General features: G+C 45.2%; 2 protein-coding genes across 2 annotated transcripts in view; both read left to right on the forward strand.

Moving 5' to 3' along the window:
• The first annotated feature begins 191 nt into the window (after nt 1-191).
• Nucleotides 192-3,412, forward strand: BCAS2 (BCAS2 pre-mRNA processing factor). The gene is made up of 7 exons (XM_048327944.1): nt 192-304; nt 386-478; nt 824-894; nt 976-1,137; nt 1,811-1,861; nt 2,388-2,468; nt 2,974-3,412. Exons 1-7 carry the CDS (start codon nt 212-214, stop codon nt 3,101-3,103), a joined length of 681 nt encoding a protein of 226 aa, XP_048183901.1. The 5' UTR covers nt 192-211; the 3' UTR covers nt 3,104-3,412.
• Nucleotides 3,413-4,924: 1,512 nt separating this feature from the next.
• TRIM33 (tripartite motif containing 33) overlaps nt 4,925-25,229 on the forward strand; it is a 38,777-nt gene continuing 18,472 nt past the window's right edge. Inside the window, exons 1-6 of the mRNA XM_048327960.1 lie at nt 4,925-5,351; nt 16,295-16,413; nt 16,749-16,896; nt 18,912-19,044; nt 21,989-22,105; nt 24,326-24,440. Coding sequence (XP_048183917.1) covers nt 4,925-5,351; nt 16,295-16,413; nt 16,749-16,896; nt 18,912-19,044; nt 21,989-22,105; nt 24,326-24,440 — 1,059 coding nt within the window. The remainder of the gene's footprint in view (nt 5,352-16,294; nt 16,414-16,748; nt 16,897-18,911; nt 19,045-21,988; nt 22,106-24,325; nt 24,441-25,229) is intronic.

Raw genomic sequence — 25,229 nt, forward strand, 5'->3', positions numbered from 1 at the left:
GGCGGGGTTTGAGCCGGGAATGGGCGGGGTTTGTGCCGGGAGGGGCGGGGTTTGAGCCGGGAATGGGCGGGGTTTGAGCCGGGAGGGGCGGGGTTTGAGCTGTGAGGGGCGGGGCTTGTGCCGGGAGGGGCGGGGTCTGCGGCAGAGCCGAGCGCGGTCCCGCCGGGTGTGACGTGATTCCGCATGCGCAGTGCGCGCGGCCGCGGCCAAGATGTCGGGCCCGGGGCTGGTGGCCGGGGACGTGGTGGTGGATGCGCTGCCCTACTTCGACCAAGGCTACGAGGCGCCGGGCGTGCGGGAGGCGGTGCGTGTGGGGCCGGGGAGGTGGCGAGTGTGGGGCCGGGGCGGCGGGCCGGCTGCCCGCCTGACGCCCCGTGTGCGTTAGGCCGCGGCGCTGGTGGAGGAGGAGACGCGGCGGTACCGGCCGACCAAGAACTACCTCAGCTACCTGCCCGCACACGACTACAGTGCCTTCGAGGTGAGCTGAGGCGGCCTGGCAGCTCCCACACCTCAGCCCAGCCCCAGTTTGTACCCCGGCCCGGTGGCTCCCCGTACCCCGACCGGGCTCCCACGCCCCCATACCCGGCCCCCGTGCTCCCTTACCTGGCTGTGGCAGACGCCGCCTGTCCCCGTCCTTCCCCGCGTACCCCTCTCGTGTGTCCACCACTGTACTCCTCCCCACCCCGCACCCCTCTTGTGTCTCTCTCCGCCCATGCTCCGGCCGTGTCTCCCCCGTTACCCGTTTGTGTCCTCCCCCGTACCCTGCGTGTCCCCGTCCTCCTCCCCGTTCCCCGGCTGTCCTTCAGCGCTGCTTTCCCCGCAGACCGAGATCATGCGGAACGAGTTCGAGCGCCTGGCAGCCCGGCAGCCCCTGGAGCTGCTCAGCATGAAGAGGTGAGTGGGGCCGGCCCGGGGGGTGCCCGGTGCCCCAGGTGCGCGGTGCCCGGTGCCTCAGGTGAGCCGTGCCCGTTGCAGGTACGAGCTGCCCGCTCCATCCTCCGGGCAGAAGAACGACATCACGGCGTGGCAGGAGTGTGTGAACAATTCCATGGCACAGCTGGAGCACCAGGCCGTGCGCATCGAGAACCTGGAGCTCATGTCCCAGCACGGCTGCAACGCCTGGAAGGTGTACAACGAGTAAGGCCTCAGCTGCTCTGCTGAACACAAAGTTCTGTGCTGAATTTCTATGTATTTCTTGTGTTTAAGTCTGGTGGAGATCTTTAGAACATAGCCTGGAATAGATGAACCCCTGTGAGAGAGCTGTGAGTGAAAGAGGAGGCTGATCTCAAAGCTGTCTCTGTGGCCAAGAAACAGCACGTGGTTTTATACATCCCAATCTTGAATTTTGTGGGTCATTGTTGATGATAGTGGGTGTTAATTAAGGCTAGTGACCCCCTGTGAAAGAATAACTCAGTAGTGGAAATGAAGTTGACTTACTACAGACCCTGGGCTTAGCCTGGAGCCATAATAAAGTCTAATAAAACTGCTGCAAAAGCCAAGAAAAGGTTGTAGAGTCGGGCTGCAGGAAGCACTGGGGATATTTCAGACAGAGAATGTTAACGTCCACTTTTGGGAAAGGTTGGCTGAGCCTTAGATAAAAGAGTAGGCCAGAGGAATGCAAAACTTAGAGAGAAGGCAGAGGGTTCCTGAGCTTAGGAGAAGAGAAGCAGGTAAAGGATTTGCTGGCTGGGACAGTGTGGGTTGCAGGGGCTTTGCTGAATCCTTAACTCTGGGAAGTTAAATGTCAGGTGAAGTGGGACTGATTTAGCAATTGTGTGTTTTTAATGCTTTGCTTGCATTCTGTCTTCAGACACCTGGTTCATATGATAGAACAAGCCCAGAAAGAGCTTCAGAAGTTGAGGTGGGTCATTCTTATTTATGTTTTTGTACTGAAATTGGAAGTGAGCCTTTCTCTCCATCAAGCTATACAAAGGAAGATGTATATGCTGGCTGCTGCCATGGTCACAGGGAAAAAGACCCAGTAATAACAATAATTAAGAAATGTGACCCTGTCCTCCCCAATCAGTTACATTCATCATGTCTGTTCTACTCAAAATTCTGTGTTTGGTTTGTTTGAACCTCTGCTCTGGATTTGTGCAATCCTCTCTGAAATGCAGTACTGCTTTCTTTTCACTACTGATAATCTCATGTGCAGTTGTCTCTGCAAAGACATCTTCCCTGATACTGGATTTGGCCTTTTACTTTTCTTTATTTCAGGGTTCTCTCTGAGCCCTGTGCTGGGATTTGTCCATCTGGATGTTGTCATTACAGTCCTGACTACACAAATGTCTTCTGGCAGTATTCCTAGGGATTGAGCGTACTGCCGTACAAGTACTGCAGGTATTAAAGAAATGAGAAAAAAACCCAAAACATCTTTTTCTCCCCAGGAAAAACATTCAAGACCTGAACTGGCAACGGAAGAACATGCAGCTCACAGCTGGGGCTAAGCTGCGAGAGATGGAATCCACGTGAGTATTGGCATTTCTCTGTTAACCCTTCCACAGGTTTATCCTTTGCTTGAAACTTCCTTGAAATTCTTCTTCCTCTCGAAATTCAGTGATCCACTTGGCTGCTGTTGCTTTGCACAAAGTGTTTTAAAGTATTTGTAGTTTGGTTCCATGTTATATTTACTGAGGTTGAGCGAGTCAACAGGTGGGAACAGGGTATATTTATTAGCTGCTTCAAATTGCCTAAATTGTCTTAAGCTCTTCTTCATCTCAATATTGGCAGTAAGTGGATGAATCTAGTACATTAAAATTTTTGTATTTTCAGGTTTAACAGGGTTAAAAATTGCTCCTTGTCACTTTGGTGTTCAAATGACTGTTGATGTCAACTGAGGATTATCGTGTATTAAGAAAAATACTGCTTTATGTGGTGTCTCTGCTTTCTTTGGAGCAAGGGTTGTCTTTGATTTTAAACCAGAGGATTCTTACATAACACTTAAAGGCTCTTTTTATTTCGTTTCTCTTACAGGTGGGTCTCTCTTGTCAGTAAAAATTATGAGATTGAACGAACTATTGTGCAGCTGGAAAATGAAATTTCACAAATCAAGCAGCAGCATGGGGAAGCAAACAAGGAGAATATCCAGCAAGACTTCCAGTGACTTAATCCTGACTGTGTTAGTGCAGCACGTGTTAAAAACTACAGACCAGAGACTTTGGAGATGCTGTCTGTAGACACCTCTAGTTACAGTTGTGTGAGGTGGTTAAAGGGTATTTCCATTGGTTTTTTCCATGTTTTAAATTCTAGGAGGACGTGTGCTGGACTCAAAACATCCTATTTAAATGTATTATAGGCGCCATTGGATGTACTGTGAATTGTTTCACTTTTTATATACCTAAAGTAGGAGCTCTTAAAAAAGTTTCACGTTGTTGTGTTTTCCCCCACACCTTTAATAAATCTTGGTTTGCTATTTGTCTGGTTTCTGCTTCATGTGCAAAGCCCGGGAGCTGTGGAGGTGACTGTGCCAGGTGGACCCCCTGAATCCCCTGTGGGGGCAGTGGGGGGAGAGTGGTATGTGGGGTGGAGAGGTCTGTCCACAGCAGCGGGGCCGTGCAGTGCCCACAGCGAGGGCTCTGGTGCTGCCCGCTGCGCTGTTCCTCAGCCCAGCGCATTATTCCCGATCTTCCTCCTCCCACTGCCCTATTCCCTGTCCCCATGCACTGACTCCCACCCAGCTGTACTGCTCAGTGTCCCGGTGCCCTTTTCCCTATCCCCGTGTGGCATTCCCCCTCCTGCTGCTTGCTTTTTCCCATCCCGCTGCTCTGTTATCCATCCCGGTGTGTTATTCCCAATCCAGGTCTGCTGTTCCTTGTCCTGGTGCCCTGCTCTCCGTCCTGGTCCGTTACTCCCCATCCCAGAGCATTATTCCCCATTCCGATGCCCCATTCCCCATCTTGGTGTGTCATTCCCTATCCTGATGAATTTTTCCCCTTCCTGCTCGGTTATTCCCCATGCCGCTGCTCTGTTCCCTATCCCAATGGGTTATTCCCCATCCCGGTGCATTATTCCCCTTGCCGGTGGGTTATTCCCCTTCCCGCTGCGTTATTCCCCTCCCCCATGGGTTATTCCCAGCCCGTGTGTGTCATTTCCCGTCTGGAAGGGTTATTCCCCAGCCCCGGTGCGTTATTCCCCTTCCCGATGCGTTCTTTCCCTTCCCCATGGGTTATTCCAGCCCCTCTGTGTTATTTCCCGTCTGGAAGGGCTATTCCCCTTCCTAGTGAGTTATTCCCAGTCCTGACTGAGGAATTCCCCAGGCCCATGCGTTATTCCCCATCTCAATGGGTTATTCCCCTTCTCGGTGCGTTATTTCCCAGCCCGGTGCGTTATTCCCCGTACTGATGGGGTATTCCCCGTCCCGCTGGGGTATTCCCTGTCCCGGTGCGTTATTTCCCAGCCCGGTGCGGTATTCCCCGTCCCGGTGCGGTATTCCCCAGCCCGCTGCTCTGTTCCCTGTTCCCGGTGCTCTGTTCCCTATTCCCGGTGCGTTATTCCCCAGCCCCGTGCTCTGTTCCCTATTCCCTCTGCCCTGTTCCCTATTCCCGGTGCACTATTCCCCAGCCCGATGCTCTGTTCCCTATTCCCGATGCTCTGTTCCCTATTCCCGGCGCCCGGTTCCCTATTCCCTGTGCGTTATTCCCCGTTCCCGTTCCCCGTTCCCGGCGCGCGTTCCCGGGGGGCGTGGCCAACCCCTGCCGCCACCGCCCATTGGCTGGGAGGCCGCCGACACCGCCCAATAGAATCTCACCCCCGGGCGCAGTGACCGCCCAGAGCCTCGGCCTCGTGACGTCACGGCCCGCCCTCCCGGCCGCGCCGTTGCCGCGGGAGCGCGCGTGCGTGCGCGGCGCCGGTCCCGCCCGGTCCCGCCCGGTGACGCGGTGACGCGGAGCGTGCGCGGAGCGGGGTCGGGTTCAAAGGAGGAAACATGGCGGAAAACAAAGGAGGCGGCGGCGGCGGGGACGCGGCCGCCGAGGCCGCGCCGGGCGGCGGCGGCGGCCTAGAGCCTCCCGCCGGCTCGCCGTCCGCCGCCGCGCCGCCCGAAGAGCGCGAGAGCCCCGGGGCGGCGGCGGCGGAGCGCGGCGGCGGCGAGGCCGAGGCCGAGGCGGCGGCGGGGCCCGGTGCGGCGGCGGGGCCCGGCCCCAGCCCGGTGCCGCCGCTGACGCCCGCGGCGCCGGGGCCGTTCTCGCTGCTGGACACGTGCGCGGTGTGCGCGCAGAGCCTGCAGAGCCGGCGGGAGGCCGAGCCCAAGCTGCTGCCCTGCCTGCACTCCTTCTGCCGCCGCTGCCTGCCCGAGCCCGAGCGCCAGCTCAGCGTGCCCGTGCCCGGCGGCGCCAACGGCGACGTGCAGCAAGGTGAGCGCGGGGAGCGCGGGGCTGGCGGCTCCTCCCGGACATCCCGCCGGGATCGCCTCCCCCGCCCCGGAGCGCGGGGCTTTCCCCGCCTCGCTCGGGCCCGTCCGGGAGCGCGGGGCTGCTGAGACACCGATCCCGCGGGTTCGGCCCGCCCGGTGCTGCGGGAGGGCAGGGGCGGCTGGAGCTTGGGGAGCTGTTGGGATTAGGAGTGTGGGTCGCGTCCTGCGGGTTTCCATCGCAGGAAGGAAGGACCGGGACTTGTTGGAGCGGGCACCGAGTTGATCAGAGGGATGGAGCAGCTCTGCTGTGAGGGAAGGCTGAGGGGATTGGGATTGTTCAGCCTGGAGAAGAGAAGGCTCCGGGGAGACCCTAAAGCCTCTTCCAGTGCCTGAACGGGGTCTATAATATAAGTGGGGACAGACTTTTTCGCAGCACCTGTTGCGGTAGGACAGGGGACAATGGTTTTAAACTGGAGGAGGACCTGTTTAGATTAAGTGTAAGAAAGAAGTGTTTTACCGTGAGAGTGTTAAAACACTGGAACAAGTTGCTCAGGGAGGTGGTGGAAACATCCAGTGTCAGACTGTATTAGGCTCTGAGCAACCTGGTCTCGCCAAAGATGTCCCTGCTCGTCGCGGGGGAGTTGGACTAATGACTTTTAAAGGCCCTTTCCAACCCCAAATATTCTGTCACTCTCTCCTCTCTGTTTTGTTTTGGCTCTCAGGGGCGACACAGCAGAGGCGAGTGAGGAAGGGGGTGGGCAGCTGCTCGGTTCTGCAGCACTGGGGTAAAACGCGTCTAATTAAATTCAAATTCACTGTTGTTGCAGTATTACCTGCCCAGGTGGGAACGCTGTGTGCACTGCACCTGCTTTCCTGTGCACTGAGATAAAACCTTGCAGTGCTGTTTGTCAGCTGTGCCCGGGGGCTCTGCCTGTACATAACTTGTGCCAGGGAACAGGAGTACACTGCTCCTTCCTCGTGTTCTTATCAGAATCACAGCTTGGGGTTTATTTTCCTTTTATAATACATGTTCAGGGATGGAATTGAAAAGCTTCTGGAGCTTTAGGGGAGTGACTCATGTGCTGTGGTGTACAGACCAAAGTAGGGCCCTGGTAAGTGGTTTTGCAGGTCCTAAATGGGCTCTATGGTCAGGGAGACCTTGTTTGGTGACATCTTTGCACTCAAGCCTTTCCTGTGTTCCCCAGTGAAGGAATTAACCTGGCTTGGTAGAGATTTTTTCATCCAGACTGTTCAGGAGTTGATCTAGGATGTGCTCTTAGAAAGTTTATTGGTTTTTAAAAGATGATGTATTCAATATAGTTTGACAATGCACTCAGTGGAGCACTCAGATGGCCTTGTGATCCATGTTTTTAAATTCCAGATTCTACATTTTGTGTTATATCATAGAGTGACAGAGTGATTTGTTTTGGAGGGGACTTTAAAGCTCATCCAGTCCCACCCCTTGCCACGGGCAGGGACACCTTCCACTATCCCAGGCTGCTCCAAGCCCCATCCAACCTGGCCTTGGACACTTCCAGGGATCTGGGGGCAGCTACAACTTCTCTGGGCACCCTGTGCCAGGGCCTGCCCACCCTCACAGGGCAGTGATATGCCAGTGAAATAGACAGAATTTGGGAAGTAGGGTTTATTTTATTAGCAATTGGCAATATTATCCGAGTCCTGCTGTGTCTGTAGGATACAGGTGTGGGAACCACTGTGTGTAAACTGGAATATGACTTCTTGTTGTACACATTTTAAGGATGCTTGTTGGGGTGCTTTGGTGTAGAAAGAGTTCATCTTTGGATTGTTGCAATAAAAAGTTTTAGATGATGTGAGAAAGCTGCAGGGGACTGGAGCATCTTCTTGTGAGGAGAAACTGCGGGGCTGGGTCTGGTTAGTCTGGAGAAGGAAAGGCTGGGAGGGGATCCCATCAATCTGTATGGATGTTTCCAGGGTGGTGTCAGACTCTTTTCAGTGGTGCCCAGGGACAGGACAAGGAGCAATGGTCATAAATTGTAGCACCAGAAGTTCCACCCTAGTGAGGAAGAAATTCGTTCCATGGAGCGTGGCAGAGCACTGGAACAGCTGCCCAGGGAGTCGTGGAATCTCCCTCTCTGGACACATTCCTGTGTCTCCTGCTCCTGGCGATCTTGCCTTGGCAGGGGGTTGGACTGGCTGATCTGCAGAGGTCCCTTCCAAGCCCAGCTGTTCTGGGATTGTGGCAGTGTCCTGGTAGGGGCTGTGTGATCCAGCTGTGGTGGTACCCCAGCCTGCACGAACACGAGAACTGGCAGCAGCTCAGCTGAGGATGGGCCATGGACCAGCAGATGCATTTTGTGGGCAGCTCTCTGTGCACCTTGGGAGTAGAAGCAGTTGAGTGGCACAGGAGATGGTAACCAGTAAATCAGATAGAAAATGGACATTCTGAGCCTCCAGAGAAGCACCGCAGTGCTTAGTCATGCAGGTTCCTTCCCTGTTTTGGTAGTCACAAAGTGTTACTTCCACTTCTGCTGCTTCTCAAGTCTCCTTCAGCACGAGCAGGTGCTTTTTCATGAAGGAAGAATTAAAGAGAAGTGGTACCTGTAGCTGTACCTGAGGCAGGTTACACTTTGCTGCAGGCTCTCACTGCTGGATCGTGTGCCTGCTATCTTTCAGCATCTCTTCACGTAGATAAGACAATTACAAGTGATATTTTCCTGGTTGCTTTCTTAATTATGTTCAGAATTTGCTCTGTGAGAGTTGTCAGGACTTAAAACAGTAGATATGTGTATTTATTGGATAAAAACTGTGGGAATTGAGTGTGAGGTCGGTGCCCACAAAGCAGATCTCTGAGTGACAGCACCTTCCCTGATGAAGCTCCCTCTGCCCTGCTGGAGAGAGCAGTGAGGATGCTGGGGACAGTGGTGTTGGGTCTGGATAAGCATCTCTCTTTCTGCCAGGCTTCCACTCCCTTCAGAGCCACTGCTAAAGAAGACAGAAGAATCATCTCAATTCCTAAAAGTTTGAGAAACCCTGATTAAAGCTTAAAAGAATTATCTGAAGTTGTGGTTTGCTGTATTAGAAACAAGTACTTGGTGGGTTCAGACCTGTTTTGCTGGTGAAAGAGGTTTATTTTGCTGATGGTTATATTTATGTAGGGAAAAAATAGAATATTCTTATTTTATGTATTTAAAACATATGCATTTGTTTAACATGAAAAGTGGCATCCCATATTCAGTTTAATGTCTTAATTGGTTATTGGAATGTGCATTTTATTTGGTGGATAGATGATTTCTTAGTGGTGTTTCAGCTGTCCAGCTGGACTCCTCCTTTCAGGTTGAATAGGTTACAAGAAAATGCCTGTATGTGTTTGTATCACAGTATTCTGAAAAAAAAAAGCTTATTTATAAGTTAGAGATTTGAGACTGTAACTGATACTGTAAAACAACTTTTCCTGCAACCACTGCTGCTCTGCTCCTGGAGGAGAGGTCGTTCTGTGGTTTCACTGCCTGGATGAGATATTTACAATCTCTCTTAAGAAGATTATCTCAGCAAAGAGAGTGTGGGGCTCTCCCAGCTCCTTGGGAATGTCACAGTTATGATTAGGCCAGAAAAGCAAACGAGCTGAAAAACCTCCACAGCTGCCTGTGTGTGTAAACTGAGGAACAGCACATTTACTACCCAGAGCTGTGATGATCAGTGGTACCATACATTGGTTTGATATGGTGAATTCAGCTCCTATGCCCAGTGTTGCTGTGTTGTATTAATCACACCTTAAGTTTCTTAATTTGTTTTTTTTAATTTGCTGTGAAAGGGGGATATAAAAGGTCTGATGTGTATGAGAGTGTGACATGTCCCTAACACCGAGTTTGGTGCTAGTTACTGTATTTTGAGTCTAGAAGAATAAAAATTCCTGCATCAAATAAGGCTGTTTAAGCTGTGTAAATGCAGCATCTTAAGTTTCTGTGGATGTGAGTAGAGATCACCTGAACTCTCTTGATTCTTTGCTCTTCTCCTGTGTTAATAAGTGAGGCTCATGAGTATGTGCTGGAGCCCAGCATGAGTCCTGGAAAATGGTCAGTTCATATTCTGGACTTACTAAAAATCTTGCCGTGAAACTTAAATTTCAGTCTAAATTAATAGTGTATTGGAAAATATTTCCATCTGAGAATATTAAAGCATGTGTTATTTTTATAAGAATTAGTATCTGTGGCAGCTGTAATTTTTTTTTTTTTTTTGTTATTAAATATAATGTATTGTCAGTTCAGTGTGTGATAATTGCCATATAATCAAGGATTGTTCAAAAAACAAAAAGCTGAGTTAGGAGTGGACCTTGAAAGCAGTTAATTTTTTTAATGTATTTTTATTCTGACAGATTTCAATCTGATTGTGTTGCTCCCTTGACCTGTGAAGGGTTTGTTTCAAGGTCTAATCACTGAAATTAGAGCAGGGGTTTGATGTATGGCTGTGTAGAAACATGCTTGGACCCTTCCAGCGCTGAGAGAAGTAAATATTATGCACATGGAGTAACTGCTATTGATGTTCTCACCCAATAAATGGGACCTGGCAGAGATTCATTCCTGAGAGGGCTGATTCCCTCCCAAGTCTGAACCCAGAACGGAAGCTGGAGTTACTGGATTGCACAAGTGCTTGCAAATATTTCCTGAACTGGGAAGTTTCATTGTCGTTGTAACAGTATAAACATCTGACAGGACTTTAATTATCTTACAGTCACTTAGTACTTCTGTGGGGGGAATCCGTCTGATACTGCAACCCAACCCAAGCCTGTGTATGGAACCAGATGTCTCAAATGATGCTGCTTGCTCAACAGAAGTTGGGTTTTGGGAGGCTGATTGTCAGGGGATGATGGGATAGAGTTTTAGGCTTGTGCTAATGGATGTCTCACATGTATCAGCAGAATCTGAAGCCATTCTTCAACACGAATGTGGTTGGAGTGGAGCCTCACGTGGGGTGGCAGGGCCAGGTGTGTCCGGCCCCACCCCTCGCCCAGAGCCGGTCTGGTGAGAGGAGGTGAGAGCAGGTTCCTCAGAGCCTTGTCCAGGTGTGTGGTGACTGTGCCTGGATAAGCAGTGTTGGACCATCCTCCTTGGACCACCAGGAATAGAAACCTCCTTTATTCCTGCTTGCACTGCCCACCCCTTTGCTGTGCACCCCTGGCTCTGCCTCCTGCCCCTCAGGCAGTGCTGAGGTCTCTCCTCACACCGTGTGTGCTCCAGGCCTGACCATTTTGGTCGCCACCGCTGGGTTTGCCCCAGTTTGTGAGTCTGTCCCGTGCTAGGGAGCCCTGTAGTGGCCCAGTGTGGTGTGCTGGAGTGCTGAGCAGGAGGAGGGATGGCTGTCCTTGTCCTGCTAGTGCAGCCTGGGACGCATTGCTCTCTTTTGTGAAGGATGTGCTGTTGACTCCTGTTCAACTTGTTGTCCATAACACACTTGAAACATTTTATTTTAGGGTATTAAGTGGCATCAGAGTTACTTCTTTATCCTCGTGTTTTTACAGTTTCTGTACTCTTGAATGTTATGAAGCAACTAAAGAGCTGCTAAAGATTTTTGTGCTGCACACCAGAGCTGATGTTAAAGGAGTTGCATCTTACAAAAATAGGAATTTTAGTATGCAAGTAGAGATGTTTAGGAACACAAGTGTTTGGGGCAATGTTTGAATAAACTTTGAACTTACAAATATGACCTGCTAGAAAGACTCCCTACAATGTCCCAGTGGTGGAGAGGATCCATTGGGTGCTACTGAGGTGCAGAGTGATTTTTGGATTATGTACATCATGTGCATGCTGTGCCCTCCCTTGTTCACATCCGTGATCTCATCATATCCACGTGATCCTCATTCAGATCAATAACTCTCTTAATTATTCCATTGCTGCTTTTTGTTCTCTGTAAGGTCTCAGTGGGGTATGGTTGGGCTGTGATGTGTTTATTTTAAGTTGACTGAAGTCAGCTTGGACTTGAAGCCAACAACTGAATGTGGAGCTTCTTTCAAAAGTTCCTTATTTTGCTTTAGCTCCTGTGGTGGTTTTAGCCAGTAGATGAGTTTCCACGGTTCCCCGTGTGTTCCCCTTTCCTTCCAACCCACCTCCCCCTTTTCTAACTCCAGGGCTGGAGGCTCCCAGGAGGTTTCTGTGTTTGTAAACAAAAACTGAAAAACCAGATCAGAGGATAGTTGTAGGTGGGTTTGGTGGGGAAACAGGTTAATTCTTACTGGCTCCGGGAGCCCTGTTGTTCTAGAGCTGGTCTCTGAAACATATGAGGGAATTCCAGAAGGAAGTGTCCAGAAGGGTGGGTAGGGAGCAAAGAGGTTTCAGAAAATTCCAGGTTTTTTCTTGTGCAAAAGCAATGGGTATGAGTTGAACACACACTGATTCCTGAATACCAAGCTGGAGTGGGGACAGTAGCCAAAGACTTGACATGAGCTTTCACTGCAGAGTGTCTCTGTTTTGATCCTACAAGACTGGAAATACAGAGAATCAACCTGTCCTCTTCCATCTCTGTAGCTCTCAAGTGTCCTTGAAATTTGGGAGTATTTTAGTATTGTTAGTATTGATATATCAGCCTGGAGAATGCAATTCTGAGCAGGTTTTTAATATTTCTTTTATTGAAACTAGTTCAAGATGAAACCTGTTGAAAAAAATCACCTGTTTAGAGATGCATTCAGAGGAACATAGTTGCCTTTGGGAAATTTTAAACTTAAATATGTAAAAGGTATTCACAGAGTTCTGAGTTACAATTCAGAAAAATACTTGTGTCGCAGCTTTAGGTGTGAGTTGGGAGTGGTAGATTAAAAGCATTTTCCACTTGAAATCTGAAGGTTTTAGCAATGTTCCATAGTGATTTGCTGTAGGATTATGATGCTGGGTTTTTAGCAGCCTTTCTGTTTTTACAGAAACAAAATTACCTTTCCTCCTCAGTTTGCTTCAGCGTCGTGCTTTCTGACATGCTTTGGTATCTGTGGTCTGGTTCAGTGTGCTTTATCTGCACCATAAGCAGTTAAAAGGATTACAGAGATGCTGCTCTCATTAGTGTTCTTAAAGTCTTTGACAAATCAGAAGGTCTAATGTGCAGTGTAAGGAGATGTGCCTGCGTTGAACTGATGGTTCAACAAGCGTGGTAAATCTGTGTGCTGGCATCTCCCTGCTCGTTCAGAACCTTCTCCTGGGATGTTCTCTGGGCTGGTTTGGTGAGAGGTGCAGGTCCTGGCCTCGGCAGGAGCTGCCAGGAGAGCTGGAGCCTCCGGGAAGGTTCTTTTTGTGTCCTTGGTTTCACCATCATGTCCTGCCTTGCAGTGACCTGGGCTCCCACTGGGGCAGGAGCAGCCCTTCCCAGGGATCATTCTTGGGATGTGGCCAACATTCCCATTTCCATCAGTGTGGGCTCTGTCCCAGATCCCATCCATGTGCTGGGGAGAGCTGCTCCCAGGGCAGGTTCCTGTGGTTCCTAGGGATCCATCCCTGACCACATTCCTGTGTGTCTGTCAGTTCTTTGTGTTGGTCCTCAGCTCCTGAATGGCTCTGTCTGTCTCAGGAGACTCCATGGGAGTGTGTCACAAGGAATCTGGGAATCTCCTTCCTTCCTGAATCACAGGCTGGGAAACTCTGGCAGGGGGGAATGGCTCAGGTGAGGAGATGAAACCCATCTCCCTTTGAGCAGGGTTGGCAATGCCAAGCAGGCTTTTCCTACCTGCTGGATTGGAGACTTGCAGTCCAAATTTCCAGGTAGGAAATTATTCCTGCTTCTCCCTTCAGTCAGCCTTAGGTAATGTGAAAGGAAAAACAAAACTCCATTTAGGCTGAGTGTTGTGTGTAGCAGCAGATGGGGGACAGGAAATGTGTATGATTGAAAATATTTTTGCTGTTCTGCAGAAGTGTGGGACCAAAAGCAGAGCCTGATCTGAACTGCATCATTAATTAGGAATAGGATGGAAGGGAAGGGAAAATTTGGTGCATGGAGCTGTGTCTTTTGAGTGCTGTGGAAGAGAGATAATGAATATTTGTGCTCATGGTTGTTACAGGTCTTACACACTTAAGGTGTGGGATAGAAGCAGCTGGAAAAATGGGCAGTGTGGGTCCTCTAAAGTACAACAAAAGAAGCTTGAAAGCCCACTCCTGTTATCTGCAGCTCTTGTAAAATAGTTCATCATTTCCTGTGGCCTTTGAGGTCCAAAGAATGATTCTTCCTGGATTTCTTCATGGAAGTACTGATATCCAAAGGAGCATCTGTGGGTGGCTGGTGAAGTTTGTAGGGTGCTTAACTGTTCTTTTTTCAGGACCTGAAGCATAGCTGTGTTCCTGTAGTTAATGCTGAGGGCAGGATTTTGGTGACACTGATGTGTAAGGCAGAAAGGAACTGCTGCACAAAGTGTTTCAGACCCTCAGTGCAGGCTTTCACATGGTGTGGTCAGAACTTCCTGAAAGAAACTTCCCTTTTCTCAGCTCTTTGCTTCAGTGCTGCTCTTGACCTCTGCAGCATCAATTTATGGCTGTAAAATAATATGAAGCCATCTCTGAGGACATAGGAAATCTTGATGGTAATAATTAGGATTGAGGGAGATCATAAACCAGTCTGATCTTCATAATTTGTATGAATGTCTTGTTCTAATTCAGCTGTGATTTAAAAAATGCAATTGATCTTTAAACAATAGTTTTTACTGTGTGCTAATGCTTGTTGGAAAGCAGAGTTACAATGGGAATGTTTGTACCAGGACTAATGTGTTTGCTTTGTTTGATGTAGAAAAACAATGTAATAACTTCTGCTGGAGTATAAATAGGATGATACTTCTATATTTACTTTTATTTTCTTATATAAGATTTTTTTTTTGCATTGAAACTGACAGTGAAACATTGTTTTTCTCAGAGGTTATATAAACATTTGAACCTTAGTTTGTCCTAAAATACATTCTCACTAAATTTTTACAATAAACTTTGTTAGCTTACAAATTATCTCAAGTTTTGACAGGTAAGGATTTCTTTTTTTCTGTGTAAATGCTATTTCAGTGTGATTTTCTCTACTTTTCCCTCCTGCCTCACAAAATTAGCCGCATCTGTATCTTTTCAGCACATTTGGTTTCTAGTGCAAATGGTGCTGCAGTAATTTGTTTTATATTAGATTAAAAGACCAGGATATGAGGTGTTTAGTGGCTCATATATTACTGGAAAGCTACTGTTGGAAATAAAGGGTGTTGAGATGTGAAAAAGGAGTGTAATGTGCTAAACAAGAATTGCAGGGCCTTACCTTTGGGTTGTGGTCTCTTGAGGTGTGTGCAGAACACTGGGGGCACTTTGTGTGCAGGTTTTATTTGAATGTGGAGGTGCAAAAATTGGGTGTTGGACTGTGAGAGCAGCACCGGAGGCTGCCCATTCCCTGTGTCCTCTCTGACAGGGGAAGTGGACAAGGTGGAATTTCCCCTGGCCAGAATCCAGCCTGTGGGCTGTCACTTGGATCAAAAGGCTTGATTTTATTCAAGCTTGCATTGGTTTGGCTACTTTAAAACCAACCCAACAGTTGCCTTAGAGGAAGGGGTTTGCATCTGTAGAATTTGACTTGCTGTTGTCTGGAGATTATAGATCTTGAGCTTCTTCTGTTTTGTTGTTTTCTTGGAATATTTTGTTTGTTTGACCCAAGACCACTAAAACTCGAGTTTAGGTTTGATTTGGTTTGGATGGAGTAGTTTTAATGGTAGATATCTGAAATGTTTCTTCCGTAAGTATAGACACATCAGCTGGTATTCCCTAAAGAATTTTGTCTGTCAGTTGTAAGAAAACCTCAAAATTCTGCATATGGGGAAGGTTTCAGTGTGTGTGTGAAAGCTCTTGTATGTGTAGCTGCTGCAGTACTGGTTGTTTTTCACATCCTGCTCTTGAGATGTGTTTGGTTTGGTGAGACAGGGAGTTCTTAGTTGGATTATTGTTGCTCTGCAGTGAATCTCCTGTGTTCTAAAGCCATCATTAATTTTAGCACTTGAAAAAATTAATGCTACTCCACTACTAATGTAATTAATCTTCCTGAAATAAGTCCTACTGTCCTAATTGAATATCCACAAAGGAGCTGAGCATCATTTAATTACACTTCTCAAAGTTGTTTCAGTGTATAAAAATACCCAATGGCTTGGAAAGCTTCTTGAAGATTACGTTCTCAATAAACTGTATAGGAATTTGATTTAAGATCAAATGACACTTCTGTGAAGTGTGAGCCACTACCTAAGTTATAAATAGGTTTTCAAACCTTTATGGGGGTTGTTCATAGGCATCTTTAAATGTCAATTTGGTTCATGTAGTAGCTTCTTTGCAGCCCTGCTGAGGATTTAAAACTAATTTAGTGATTACAAAGGATAACAAAGCAGGATGTTGGTATTTTATTGCTTCATCTGCCTCGCTGGCCTCATGGAAATAGGTTATATTAGAAATTTTCCTGTGTTGTAGCTGGGAGAACACTGGGACACGCTACTGCTGTGGCATTTTCAGGAACATCATGGAAGTCACCCCAGCTATCTGGGCACACCCCTCCTAATGCTTGTCTTGAGACAGGCTGGACCACAGGCTGTTCTAAAAAATAATTAACGAGTGCCTTGAGTTTTGTAATCTAAAATGAGCAGGTCAAAAAATGAAATATTTGCTTAGGGGCAACAAATGCCTTGGCTAAAAATACATATTGTTAGGTGAAGAAATAAGTAGGAAAAACTGAGTATGATGTAGAAATTGTCACAACTGGGTGAGGGATCCTTTCCTGTAGAGGCTTGTGGGGGTTTTTTGGGTTTAGTTGAGGGAGTGTATTTTGGGGTGAAACCTGTTCTACACCCATAATGGCTGGTTTTTAATGACAGTGTCAACCGTGGCATTATTCACCCAGGTGAAACGAGGAGTGTGTTTTGTGTTCTGTGCTTCTGGGCACGTTGATTTGTGAGTTTTGTCGCCCTAAAAGCCTGTGGAATGTTGTGTTTTGCAGTGGGGGTGATCCGGTGCCCGATCTGCCGCCAGGAGTGCCGGCAGATCGACCTGGTGGACAACTACTTTGTGAAGGACACCTCGGAGACACCCAGCAGCTCCGACGAGAAGTCAGAACAGGTAGAACCATCCTGCCTGCCCCAGCCTCTGCTCTCTGGGCCTGTCAGTGCTTCCCAGGATGATGCTGATGTCTCTTCCTCAACCCTCCTCTGATTTCTGGCCCTGTCAGTGCTCCCCAGGATGATTCTGGTGGCTTTTCCCCAACCTTCCTCTGATTTCTGGCCCTGTCAGTGTTCCCCAGGATGATTCTGGTGGCTTTTCCCCAACCCTCCTCTGATTTCTGGCCCTGTCAGCACTCCCCAGGATGATTCTGGTGGCTTTTCCCCAACCCTCCTCTTGATTTCTGGCCCTGTCAGTGCTCCCCAGGATGATTCTGGTGGCTTTTCCCCCTGCAGGTGTGCACCAGCTGCGAGGACAATGCCAGTGCTGTGGGTTTCTGTGTGGAGTGTGGGGAGTGGCTGTGTAAGACCTGCATAGAAGCTCACCAGCGAGTAAAGTTTACTAAAGATCACATGATCAGGAAAAAAGAGGATGTGTCATCAGGTGAGTGTTGGGTATCACTTTGTCCTGCCTGTTCTGAGAGCCTTTCTCCCCCCAGTATTTTGGAAAAGTTCAGTAAAATGTTACCAGAGCAAAATTAGTAGCTTTAAAAGTAGAGGAAAAACTAAATTTTAGACCGCTTTGTGCAGTTTGATGTCCAGTGCCTTTGGAAATGATTTAGATCCATTCTTAATAATCTATTTAGATAAAAAGTAACTAAATGGAATCTGGAGAGCAGTGACATATTGATAATCTTATCCATTGTCCAAGGAAATTAAATTGCACATTTTGCTGTATTTTGTTATAAGGAGCAATTATAGTCCTCCCTGTAGAAAAGTATGTATATATAAATTTATAGTTACCTTAAATATATGATGTTACTTTGTATTGATATTGCTGAGTAAATGTAGAATTTGAATCTATTTTAGGTTTAATCTCTCAGTGAGCAAAATTGAACATGAGAAGTGTGTGTAGGGTTTGTTTAGATGTGCAGCCTTATTAGAAGTAAATTCTTAAACTGTTGTTTGATCATATATCATTTGTAGCCTGTTGAGGTAATGTGGAAAATCATCTCAGAACAGGTCCAGGGTATCTGGATTTTAGCTTAGAAAATATTATTTGTGAATGAGTTAAAAGTTCTGATTTAAAGACCTGTAGGTTCTCCACAATCTGGATGTGTTTGAAAAATGATCATTTTGAGGAGGAGAGATCTCAGCACTTTGCTCTCTCTTTCCATTTAGAGTGGATTAAGACCTTCATAATTGTTTTGTTGTATCCTTTCAAAGGAACAAACACTACTTTTCTTTCTGAAAAAAGTTTAATGGCTTAAAAGTTTGCTGTTGAGCTTAGTTCTTTTAGACAAGGATCTTATTTCATTTGCTCTGTCAAAGGTTTCTCTTTATGTCTTAATGAGTATTTTTAATAAATATTACCCATTCAAGATTAAATATATTAAGCCTCATAGATGAGAAACCTTCAAGTTCAATCAAATTATAGGGACCAAGAAAGAATTACTGATGTGTTTACAAGGAATGCTAAATTGTGACTCTCAATGTGATATTTCAGTTCAGCTTCCCCTTTGATACCTGCTGGGAAGGGGCTGAAAAATGACTGTTCCACCAAAATAAACTTTCTATCAGAAATATTACTTCTTGTGATTGTGGGGAAGGGCTGGTCATTGTCTTTTTTTTTTTTTAGACTCAAAGATGTGCCCTGGAGACTTTTAAATTTCTCTCAGGGAGTGGCAGCTGTAGGTTCATCAGCTCCTTCTTTACAATAACTTGCATGATATAACCGGCTTCAGAAACGTTGGAGAGTGAGGAAAATGTTCATGTTTTAAACCCTACCTGCTGTATCTTCCAAAGGCTGCTTTCCTCTTTGCTAAGCTCAAAATATCTTCAGAACACTGTGCAGCACTTTTTTAGCAAACCCGGAACTGGTTTTTGACATTATTTGTTATTTGCTTCAGTGGAAAATCTAAGCAGTTCAGGAGGGGTTTAAATAACTCTTAACACAGGCAACATTTGCTTTGCAGTTCCCCCTTCAGTTGTGTTTGACTAAATGAGGTGTGTAAGGGTTTGGAGGGATAACCTAGAAAACCCATGGGGTAAAAAGTAAAAAGGTTTGTGAGGTTTGACCCATCCTTCAGTGTGTCAAGGTGAAATTGTATGGAATTAAATCTTTATAAACACATATACAGCATGCTGGTGTTCGTGTGCAGTCTTACAGGGCCTTTTGGGTGCTTGTGAGAAAAGAGGAATTCCTCCTTCTCCTTGAATGAATGAAGGGAAAACAGCTATGAACCACTGGCACTGTAAATCACAGAATCATTAAGGTTGGGAAAGACCTCTGAGATCATCAAGTCCAACCCCTGACCTGACATATTCACTCTTTAGCTTGAGAACAGATCTGGAGGTGCCTTTGCAAGTCCTTGGTTGTTACTGGAAGTTAGTTGTTTTGCTCTTCAGATTGTCTAAATTTTATTTTAAAATGCACAAATGGTTTATTTTTAAAAACAGAGGCCGTGGGAGCATCTGGTCAACGTCCTGTTTTCTGCCCTGTCCACAAACAAGAGCAGTTAAAACTTTTCTGTGAAACCTGTGACAGGCTGACATGCAGAGACTGTCAGTTACTGGAACACAAAGAACACAGGTACAAATATTCCCATGTCTTAACTCCTGTGCTGTGCTGTCTCAGAGCATGAAGTGGCATTGATGTGAACCAGCTGTGTTGGAAATTCTGCTGCATTTACTCCTTGTTGGACTGAAACCATCCCTTGCAAAGGAGAACCTGTGTGGAGTGATGGGAACTTCATCAGTTGCTTGAGCTCTGTCAAGTCTCTTAAGATCAGATCCAAACCGACATGGGCTGAGGAGGTTTGGTGTGATTCAGGTGTTAATTTGCCTGGCAGTTCCCAGTGCTGTCACTCTGTTCAGGACTTGAATGGAAATTCCTGCAGCCCTGAACACCTGGTGCTGTAAAAGAAGCAAAAGTGATAGAGTGAGTCACGGGTGAGGTAATTTTCTGAAAGGGCATATTTGATTGTGCAACAGTCTTTAGGGGAATTTTGTAAAGGAAAGTCTAAATTTTGCCTCTTGTATTAATATATTCTTCTAGTGCAGAGGGGAAAAGTGGTTTGGGTGTCGTTGGTTGAAAGTTGCCTCATTCCAGGTAAAAAGAAATGCTGGGTTTGTCTCTGCTAGAAAAAGAGTTGGAACCTCTTTAAGACACATTCCAACTTGCTGCTCTTTAGCAGCTCTGTCATGTAGTTGTTGAATGTCTGAACAAATATTTTTCAGTGTTATAGTAGAGAATCTGGGGATAACACATATTTATCAACCACTGCACCACTGCTTTTCCTAGCCAGGCTGCAGGTAACTCTTCTCTGTAAAGGTGCAATATTGAATTTAGTGCTGTTTTTCTCAGAATAGTGATTATTCTCAGACTGCTACAGCAGCCTATGGAGAACTTTTACTTTTGGAATTAGTATTATTAAAATATTAACAACCTCAAATATTCCTGCTCTGTTCTTTCATAGGCTTGGTCATAAATATCCTGGATGACTCCCTTGTCACAAAGGCTGCTCTCCTGGGATATATTCACTAACTTGTTCTAGTTGGTTTCTTTGCATCTGTTTTGTGCATGTTTCTAATGGATTAACAGATGGATCTTGTCCTACTTAACCGTGCTCTTCCAGAAGGAGAATTCTTTGCTATTAACTGCTTTTTTTTTTGCAGAATATTCTTTCCATATGGTTCTATGTGCAGGTGTGAATTACAGGTGATTAAGGCACTGCTTTGTCTGCCTGAAGTACAGCTGAGATTTTATGGAGAATCATGCCAAATGGAAAAAGAATTGATTTTAATCCTCTGTTTTCTTCTTACCTGAAATCCTGATAGTTTACACCAAAGGAGGGCGACTGACCATTTCAGTAGCACCATGGTCCAGTGTTCAGAGTTTCAATCATAGAATTCCAGGATGGTTTGGGGTTGGAAGGGACCTTAAAGGTATCCAGTTCTACCCCTGCCATGGGCAGAGATTGCTGGGGATTCTGTAGAAAGATGACAATTCTTTTAGCAGCCTGATGCTGTGTGATTCCTCTAATTTGGGCACTTTTCAGTCCACAAACTTGGGAAGCTGGAAGTACAATATTGAAAAAAGAAAAGTACTTTGGCTGTAGCAAGAGCTGCAGCAGAATTTTAGCAGTACAAGCTGAATGTATATTTTTCATTTCTCCTTCATGTGCAAACATGATTTTGAACTTAATGGAAATAATTTCAGAAAATCAGCAGCTCCCAAACATTCCAAATTTTGCTGTCTTTAGGCTTTAGGAATGCTACTTTTTTTGTATTATAGTATCTAAAATCTTGTGCTGCTGTCTGTCTGCAAGAACTTTAGACTGTTCTTAGAAAAAGCAAAATTCCAACACTCAGACTTGAAGAATCTGAACTCTTGAGGTTCAGATTTGTCTGTTGCTGGTACAAACCGAATTAACAGGAGCAGAGTTTTGTTGTGAATGATGTTCTTTGTCTGAGTCCCTGTTACTGTGATTGTGAGTCATTTAAATAAAAAAAACAGTGTTGCTGTAAGTTTGATGACAATCCAGGCAGTCTTTTCCTGTTGGATTGTTCTAGATTTTGACAGAAGACAACACTACTTTCTTTTTCATTTTCTTTGGGAGATGGTGTAAGTTGCTTCTAGTGCAGCTTACAGGATGCTTCATTGATTGTAGGAATTTTCTGTCAATTTGAATATTGGGAAAACATTGCCAAGATGTTCTGGGACCTTAAGTGTTCCCTGTTGTTAACAAATTATATTTCAGAAGCATGAAGTTTATTTATTGCAAGGACAGGACTTAGCAAGTGACTGGGAGAAATCCTGGGTTTTGAGCAGTTGATCAGAAAAGATGGAAACTTGTGCAGGTGCTTGATTGAGAGGCATTTTGCTTCTGTTGCACTGATAATTCCAATATGTTAGGAAAAGGCACCTAATCCTGTTATTTTCCCTCAGTGTTGGTGCTCACCCTCTTTTCAGATGAAGTGGGGGAAGGTACCTTTGTAGCAGCTGTTTAGTTGAAGAGCTTGGAGGGGAATGTTCTTCACTTGGAAGTATCAGAGGTGGAAAAAACACAAAGTTTTTTAATAGGAACATTTTCTTCAGATTAAACTAATGCAGTCAGATATGAGCAGTATAATCTCAGCTGGAAAACTGGGGAATTTGGCATAGTTTAGGGGGTTGGTTTTTGGTACCTTTTAATGTGTATTTAAACTACTGGTGCATTTTCCTCATCAAACTGAGGTTCCTGGTTTCTCCTTGAGCTGTCCCAAAGCCTGCTATCCTGGGAAATGAGGCAGTGCACCCCTGTTTGGTTGGAATTGATAATTTCCCACAGAGGTTCAGTCTCCTGGCCAGTAGCAAAGGACTTTATCAGCACTTAAACATTTTGCACGCTGGTCAGAGTATGCAGAGTCTGGTTTTTCTCTCAGTGTTTTGTCACATTTTTTCAAAATTTCATGGCTTTCCACCTGAACTGGGAACCCTGAGTTCCAGCCCACTGCTCCCTGGTAATCAATGTCTTCTCTTGCGTGTTGAAAAGGTACCAGTTCCTGGAAGAAGCTTTTCAGAACCAGAAGGGTGCAATTGAGAACCTGTTGGCCAAACTTCTTGAGAAGAAGAATTATGTAAATTTTGCAGCTGCCCAAGTTCAAAATAGGTGAGTTCCCCAGAATGATCAGCTATTACACTGTGTTTTTAATGAATCACAGTAAGATGAATGATGGGACCAGAATAACACATTGGAGTTAATTCTATATCTTAATTACTTTTCATAATGTTTCTTTTCCCCCCTACAAGACTGTGCATCTCTTGGAAGTTGTTACAAGAAACGAATATGAAAGGTTATGTCTTTTGTGGCAACTTTGAATAGAACCAAAGATGTGGCACATTTATTACACTTTGGGGATGGGGGAATAAAAAAAGGAATACAAAAGGCAAGGAAATCCATCCTATGGCTTCTTCTAAGTTAGCTCTAGGTGACAGAAGCATTGAAATATTAAAATATTTTTATGTTTCTTATGAAGGCCTCTGATAACTATGTAACAAAAACTTGGTGTGAATTTCAATAGGAAATTGTGGTTGGTTGTGGGGTTTTGATTGGGTTTTTTTTTTCGGTAGCTTCATTTAAGATTTCCAGGGTTATCTGAAATTCAACGTCACGTTAAATACTGAATATAGAGGCAGAGGGAGCACGTGGTCCCTGCTGGCTTTTCACCCACTTGGGTGACGTGGTTGTGCTGCAGCTCAGGGAATTCCACCGTGGTTCTCGGTGGTTTTGTGAGCCTCCTGCAGCTTTTAGGTCATTTGCAAAATGACACATCAGCTGGGGGTGGAAAGTACGAGGGCAGGAGGATGTGCACCAAAGATAGAAAGAGAAGTTCTGATGCAAATTTTTAACTCCTTGTGGTACCATCTACATTGAAAAAAAAAAAAAAAAAGCAGTGTAAGGGAAGAAGAATGTACAACATGACAGAGGCAAATGTTTGAAGAGGGAAGCAATGAAAATTGGTATTTTTATATGCTGATTTTTCCATGGAAGTCTTTGAAAGGTCCCAAAACACAACACCATTGTGAAGCATAGAAATTTTACATGCTTGAAGAGACAGAAACACATGGGAAATAATTAAACTGAAAACTCAAGGAATGTCACAAAACATTCTCTGATAAGAATTCCAGGCCAGGAATGGGTGATGCAGATACGAATAACACATTGTAGTGGTGGGGGTTTTTTGCCCAAGAGTTTCTGGTTTCAGTGAATTCAGTGAATTTCTGCAGCATGGGATTGAATTGTGTTAAGATCTTTCTGCTGAGCCAAATGGCTGGTGCAGGTGAGACAATTCATTCCACTGCTATGTTGGCTTGTAGGACCCAGAATCCATCATCCTAAAAACTTCAGGGAATGGGGAGAAAATAAAAAGGTATTACAATCTTGTTGTCAGTGTTGGCAGATGGTACAGAATTGCCATCATCTGTGATCGTGGAGCATAAAAGTGTTGAAGGAACAGCTCTGCTGGAATAATTGTTGGGTGCCAAAGCCAAGGGTGGATTCCACAGACTTAATGAAGGGTTGGTTGGGTGTTTTTTGGAGTAGGAGACCAGGTTGTGCTGTCATGAAAAACCACGTGTATCCAAGGTGCCTTAAAGGGCTTTGACCCCAGCAGTGTTCATCATCAGACAGTGAGTGTTGGTCCTGTGGCTGAATGGCATCAGATCCTTGATCTAGCAGCAAAAAAGCTCTTTAAAAAAGGACAACTTAAGTCTTTACGTTGGCTCATGGCAAAGAATTCTGCTGCAATGTGATCTTGTTAGATTAAGGCAGTATAGGAAGAAATAAACTGAGAACTTCCATGAGATTAAGAAATGCTGTATTTCAAATTCTGTGGACAGAGCTCAGGATGATTTGCTTGAGTCTGAAGAAGCTGAAAATGCATGAAAACTGAGGAAAAATGGCAGTGATGAAGAGGGTATAAAAATCTGACAGGCAGTAGTAGTAAAGCTCAAGAGAAGAATCTAGACTAATATCAGGCAAATCATTAATGAAAGTTTTATGTCTTTATTGTGTATCAATTACAGGCCTGTAATAACTTTTTGTTACAATTACTTTGCAATTCAGGGTTGATTTCTGGTTAATATAATTTGTCTTAAAAGTTTAAAGCATCAGATATGAAATTTTCATAGTGAGAGACACAATATGGATATAAATATATAAATGCACATACAGACACACGTGTGGTTGTGGCTGGTTAATTCTCTGTATAAAGTGTGTAAACTACAAGGGCTTTCATATTATTTGAAGTAAAACAAGTTATGAATTTGTATTTGGCAGTGAAGTGTAAAGTGACTGACAATCCATTGGTTTTGTTGGGTTTTTTTTTAGGATAAAAGAAGTAAATGAAACCAACAAACGAGTAGAACAGGAAATCAAAGTGGCTATATTCACCCTCATCAATGAAATCAATAAAAAGGGAAAATCTCTCCTACAGCACCTTGAGGTACACTTAAAATAAAAAGTAATGGTGGTGTTGAGCTTCCAGTCCCCTACTGAGGAGCCACGTTTGAAAATGGTTTGTTTGCTGTGGCTGCAGGTGTTGTAGTACTGATGTTGCCTCTGAGTGGTGTGGTGGAGTTAAATCTCTTGTTTCTCCTCTCACTAGAGCTCGTGGCTCCTTCAGTTTTGTGTCTATGCCTTGTATTCAAAATGGGGCTCATTGTAAAGGAGTGTCTGAAAAATCTCCTCTTCATATTCTGTTTGCCATATTTCTGTATAACATAATTCTCATGTGTGTGTCATTTAATAATTTCCTCAAATAGCTTTTTAAGGTTTGTGTAAGAACAGACAGGGCAGTCTCATGTATTTGTGCATGAAGGTGTAATGCTGGTATTTAAAGTTCTATAGCACAGCATAATAAAGGAGACCATGAGTGCAAGCATCCTTTCCAGACTGTACACTGTGAATAATTGCATTCTGACTTCTATTAAAATCCATGAAAATTTAACTTACTATTACCTGTTTTATCTGAAGAGAGGAAATCCATTGTAAGAAGTTAGTTCAGTGCATATGGCCAGCCTGCCACGACACGAAAAATATAAGATCAAATGAATCACAATAGATTTTTCCTGATTAAGGAACAATTATTTGTCAAGGAAATCAAAAGTTCCTGGAAGAAAAGAGTAGCTTGATCATGAGTAAAAGAAGTAATTTAAAATTACATGAATTTTGGCTTTTCTTGTTTACCTAGCACTTGTTAAAGTTTTCTTGGGATGTTTTCCTTTTGATCCGA

Source organism: Corvus hawaiiensis, chromosome 24 (genome assembly GCF_020740725.1).
Source record: "Corvus hawaiiensis isolate bCorHaw1 chromosome 24, bCorHaw1.pri.cur, whole genome shotgun sequence".
NCBI lineage: Eukaryota > Metazoa > Chordata > Aves > Passeriformes > Corvidae > Corvus > Corvus hawaiiensis.

What these genes read in the sequence shown, in the direction of transcription:
- BCAS2 (XM_048327944.1), top strand. Translation starts at nt 212, where the DNA reads ATGTCGGGCCCGGGGCTGGTGGCCGGGGACGTGGTGGTGGATGCGCTG. An exon ending in CGCCGGGCGTGCGGGAGGCG is followed by an intron (nt 305 to 385) that starts GTGCGTGTGGGG and finishes CGTGTGCGTTAG; the next exon opens with GCCGCGGCGCTGGTGGAGGA. An exon ending in AAAGAGCTTCAGAAGTTGAG is followed by an intron (nt 1,862 to 2,387) that starts GTGGGTCATTCT and finishes TTTTCTCCCCAG; the next exon opens with GAAAAACATTCAAGACCTGA.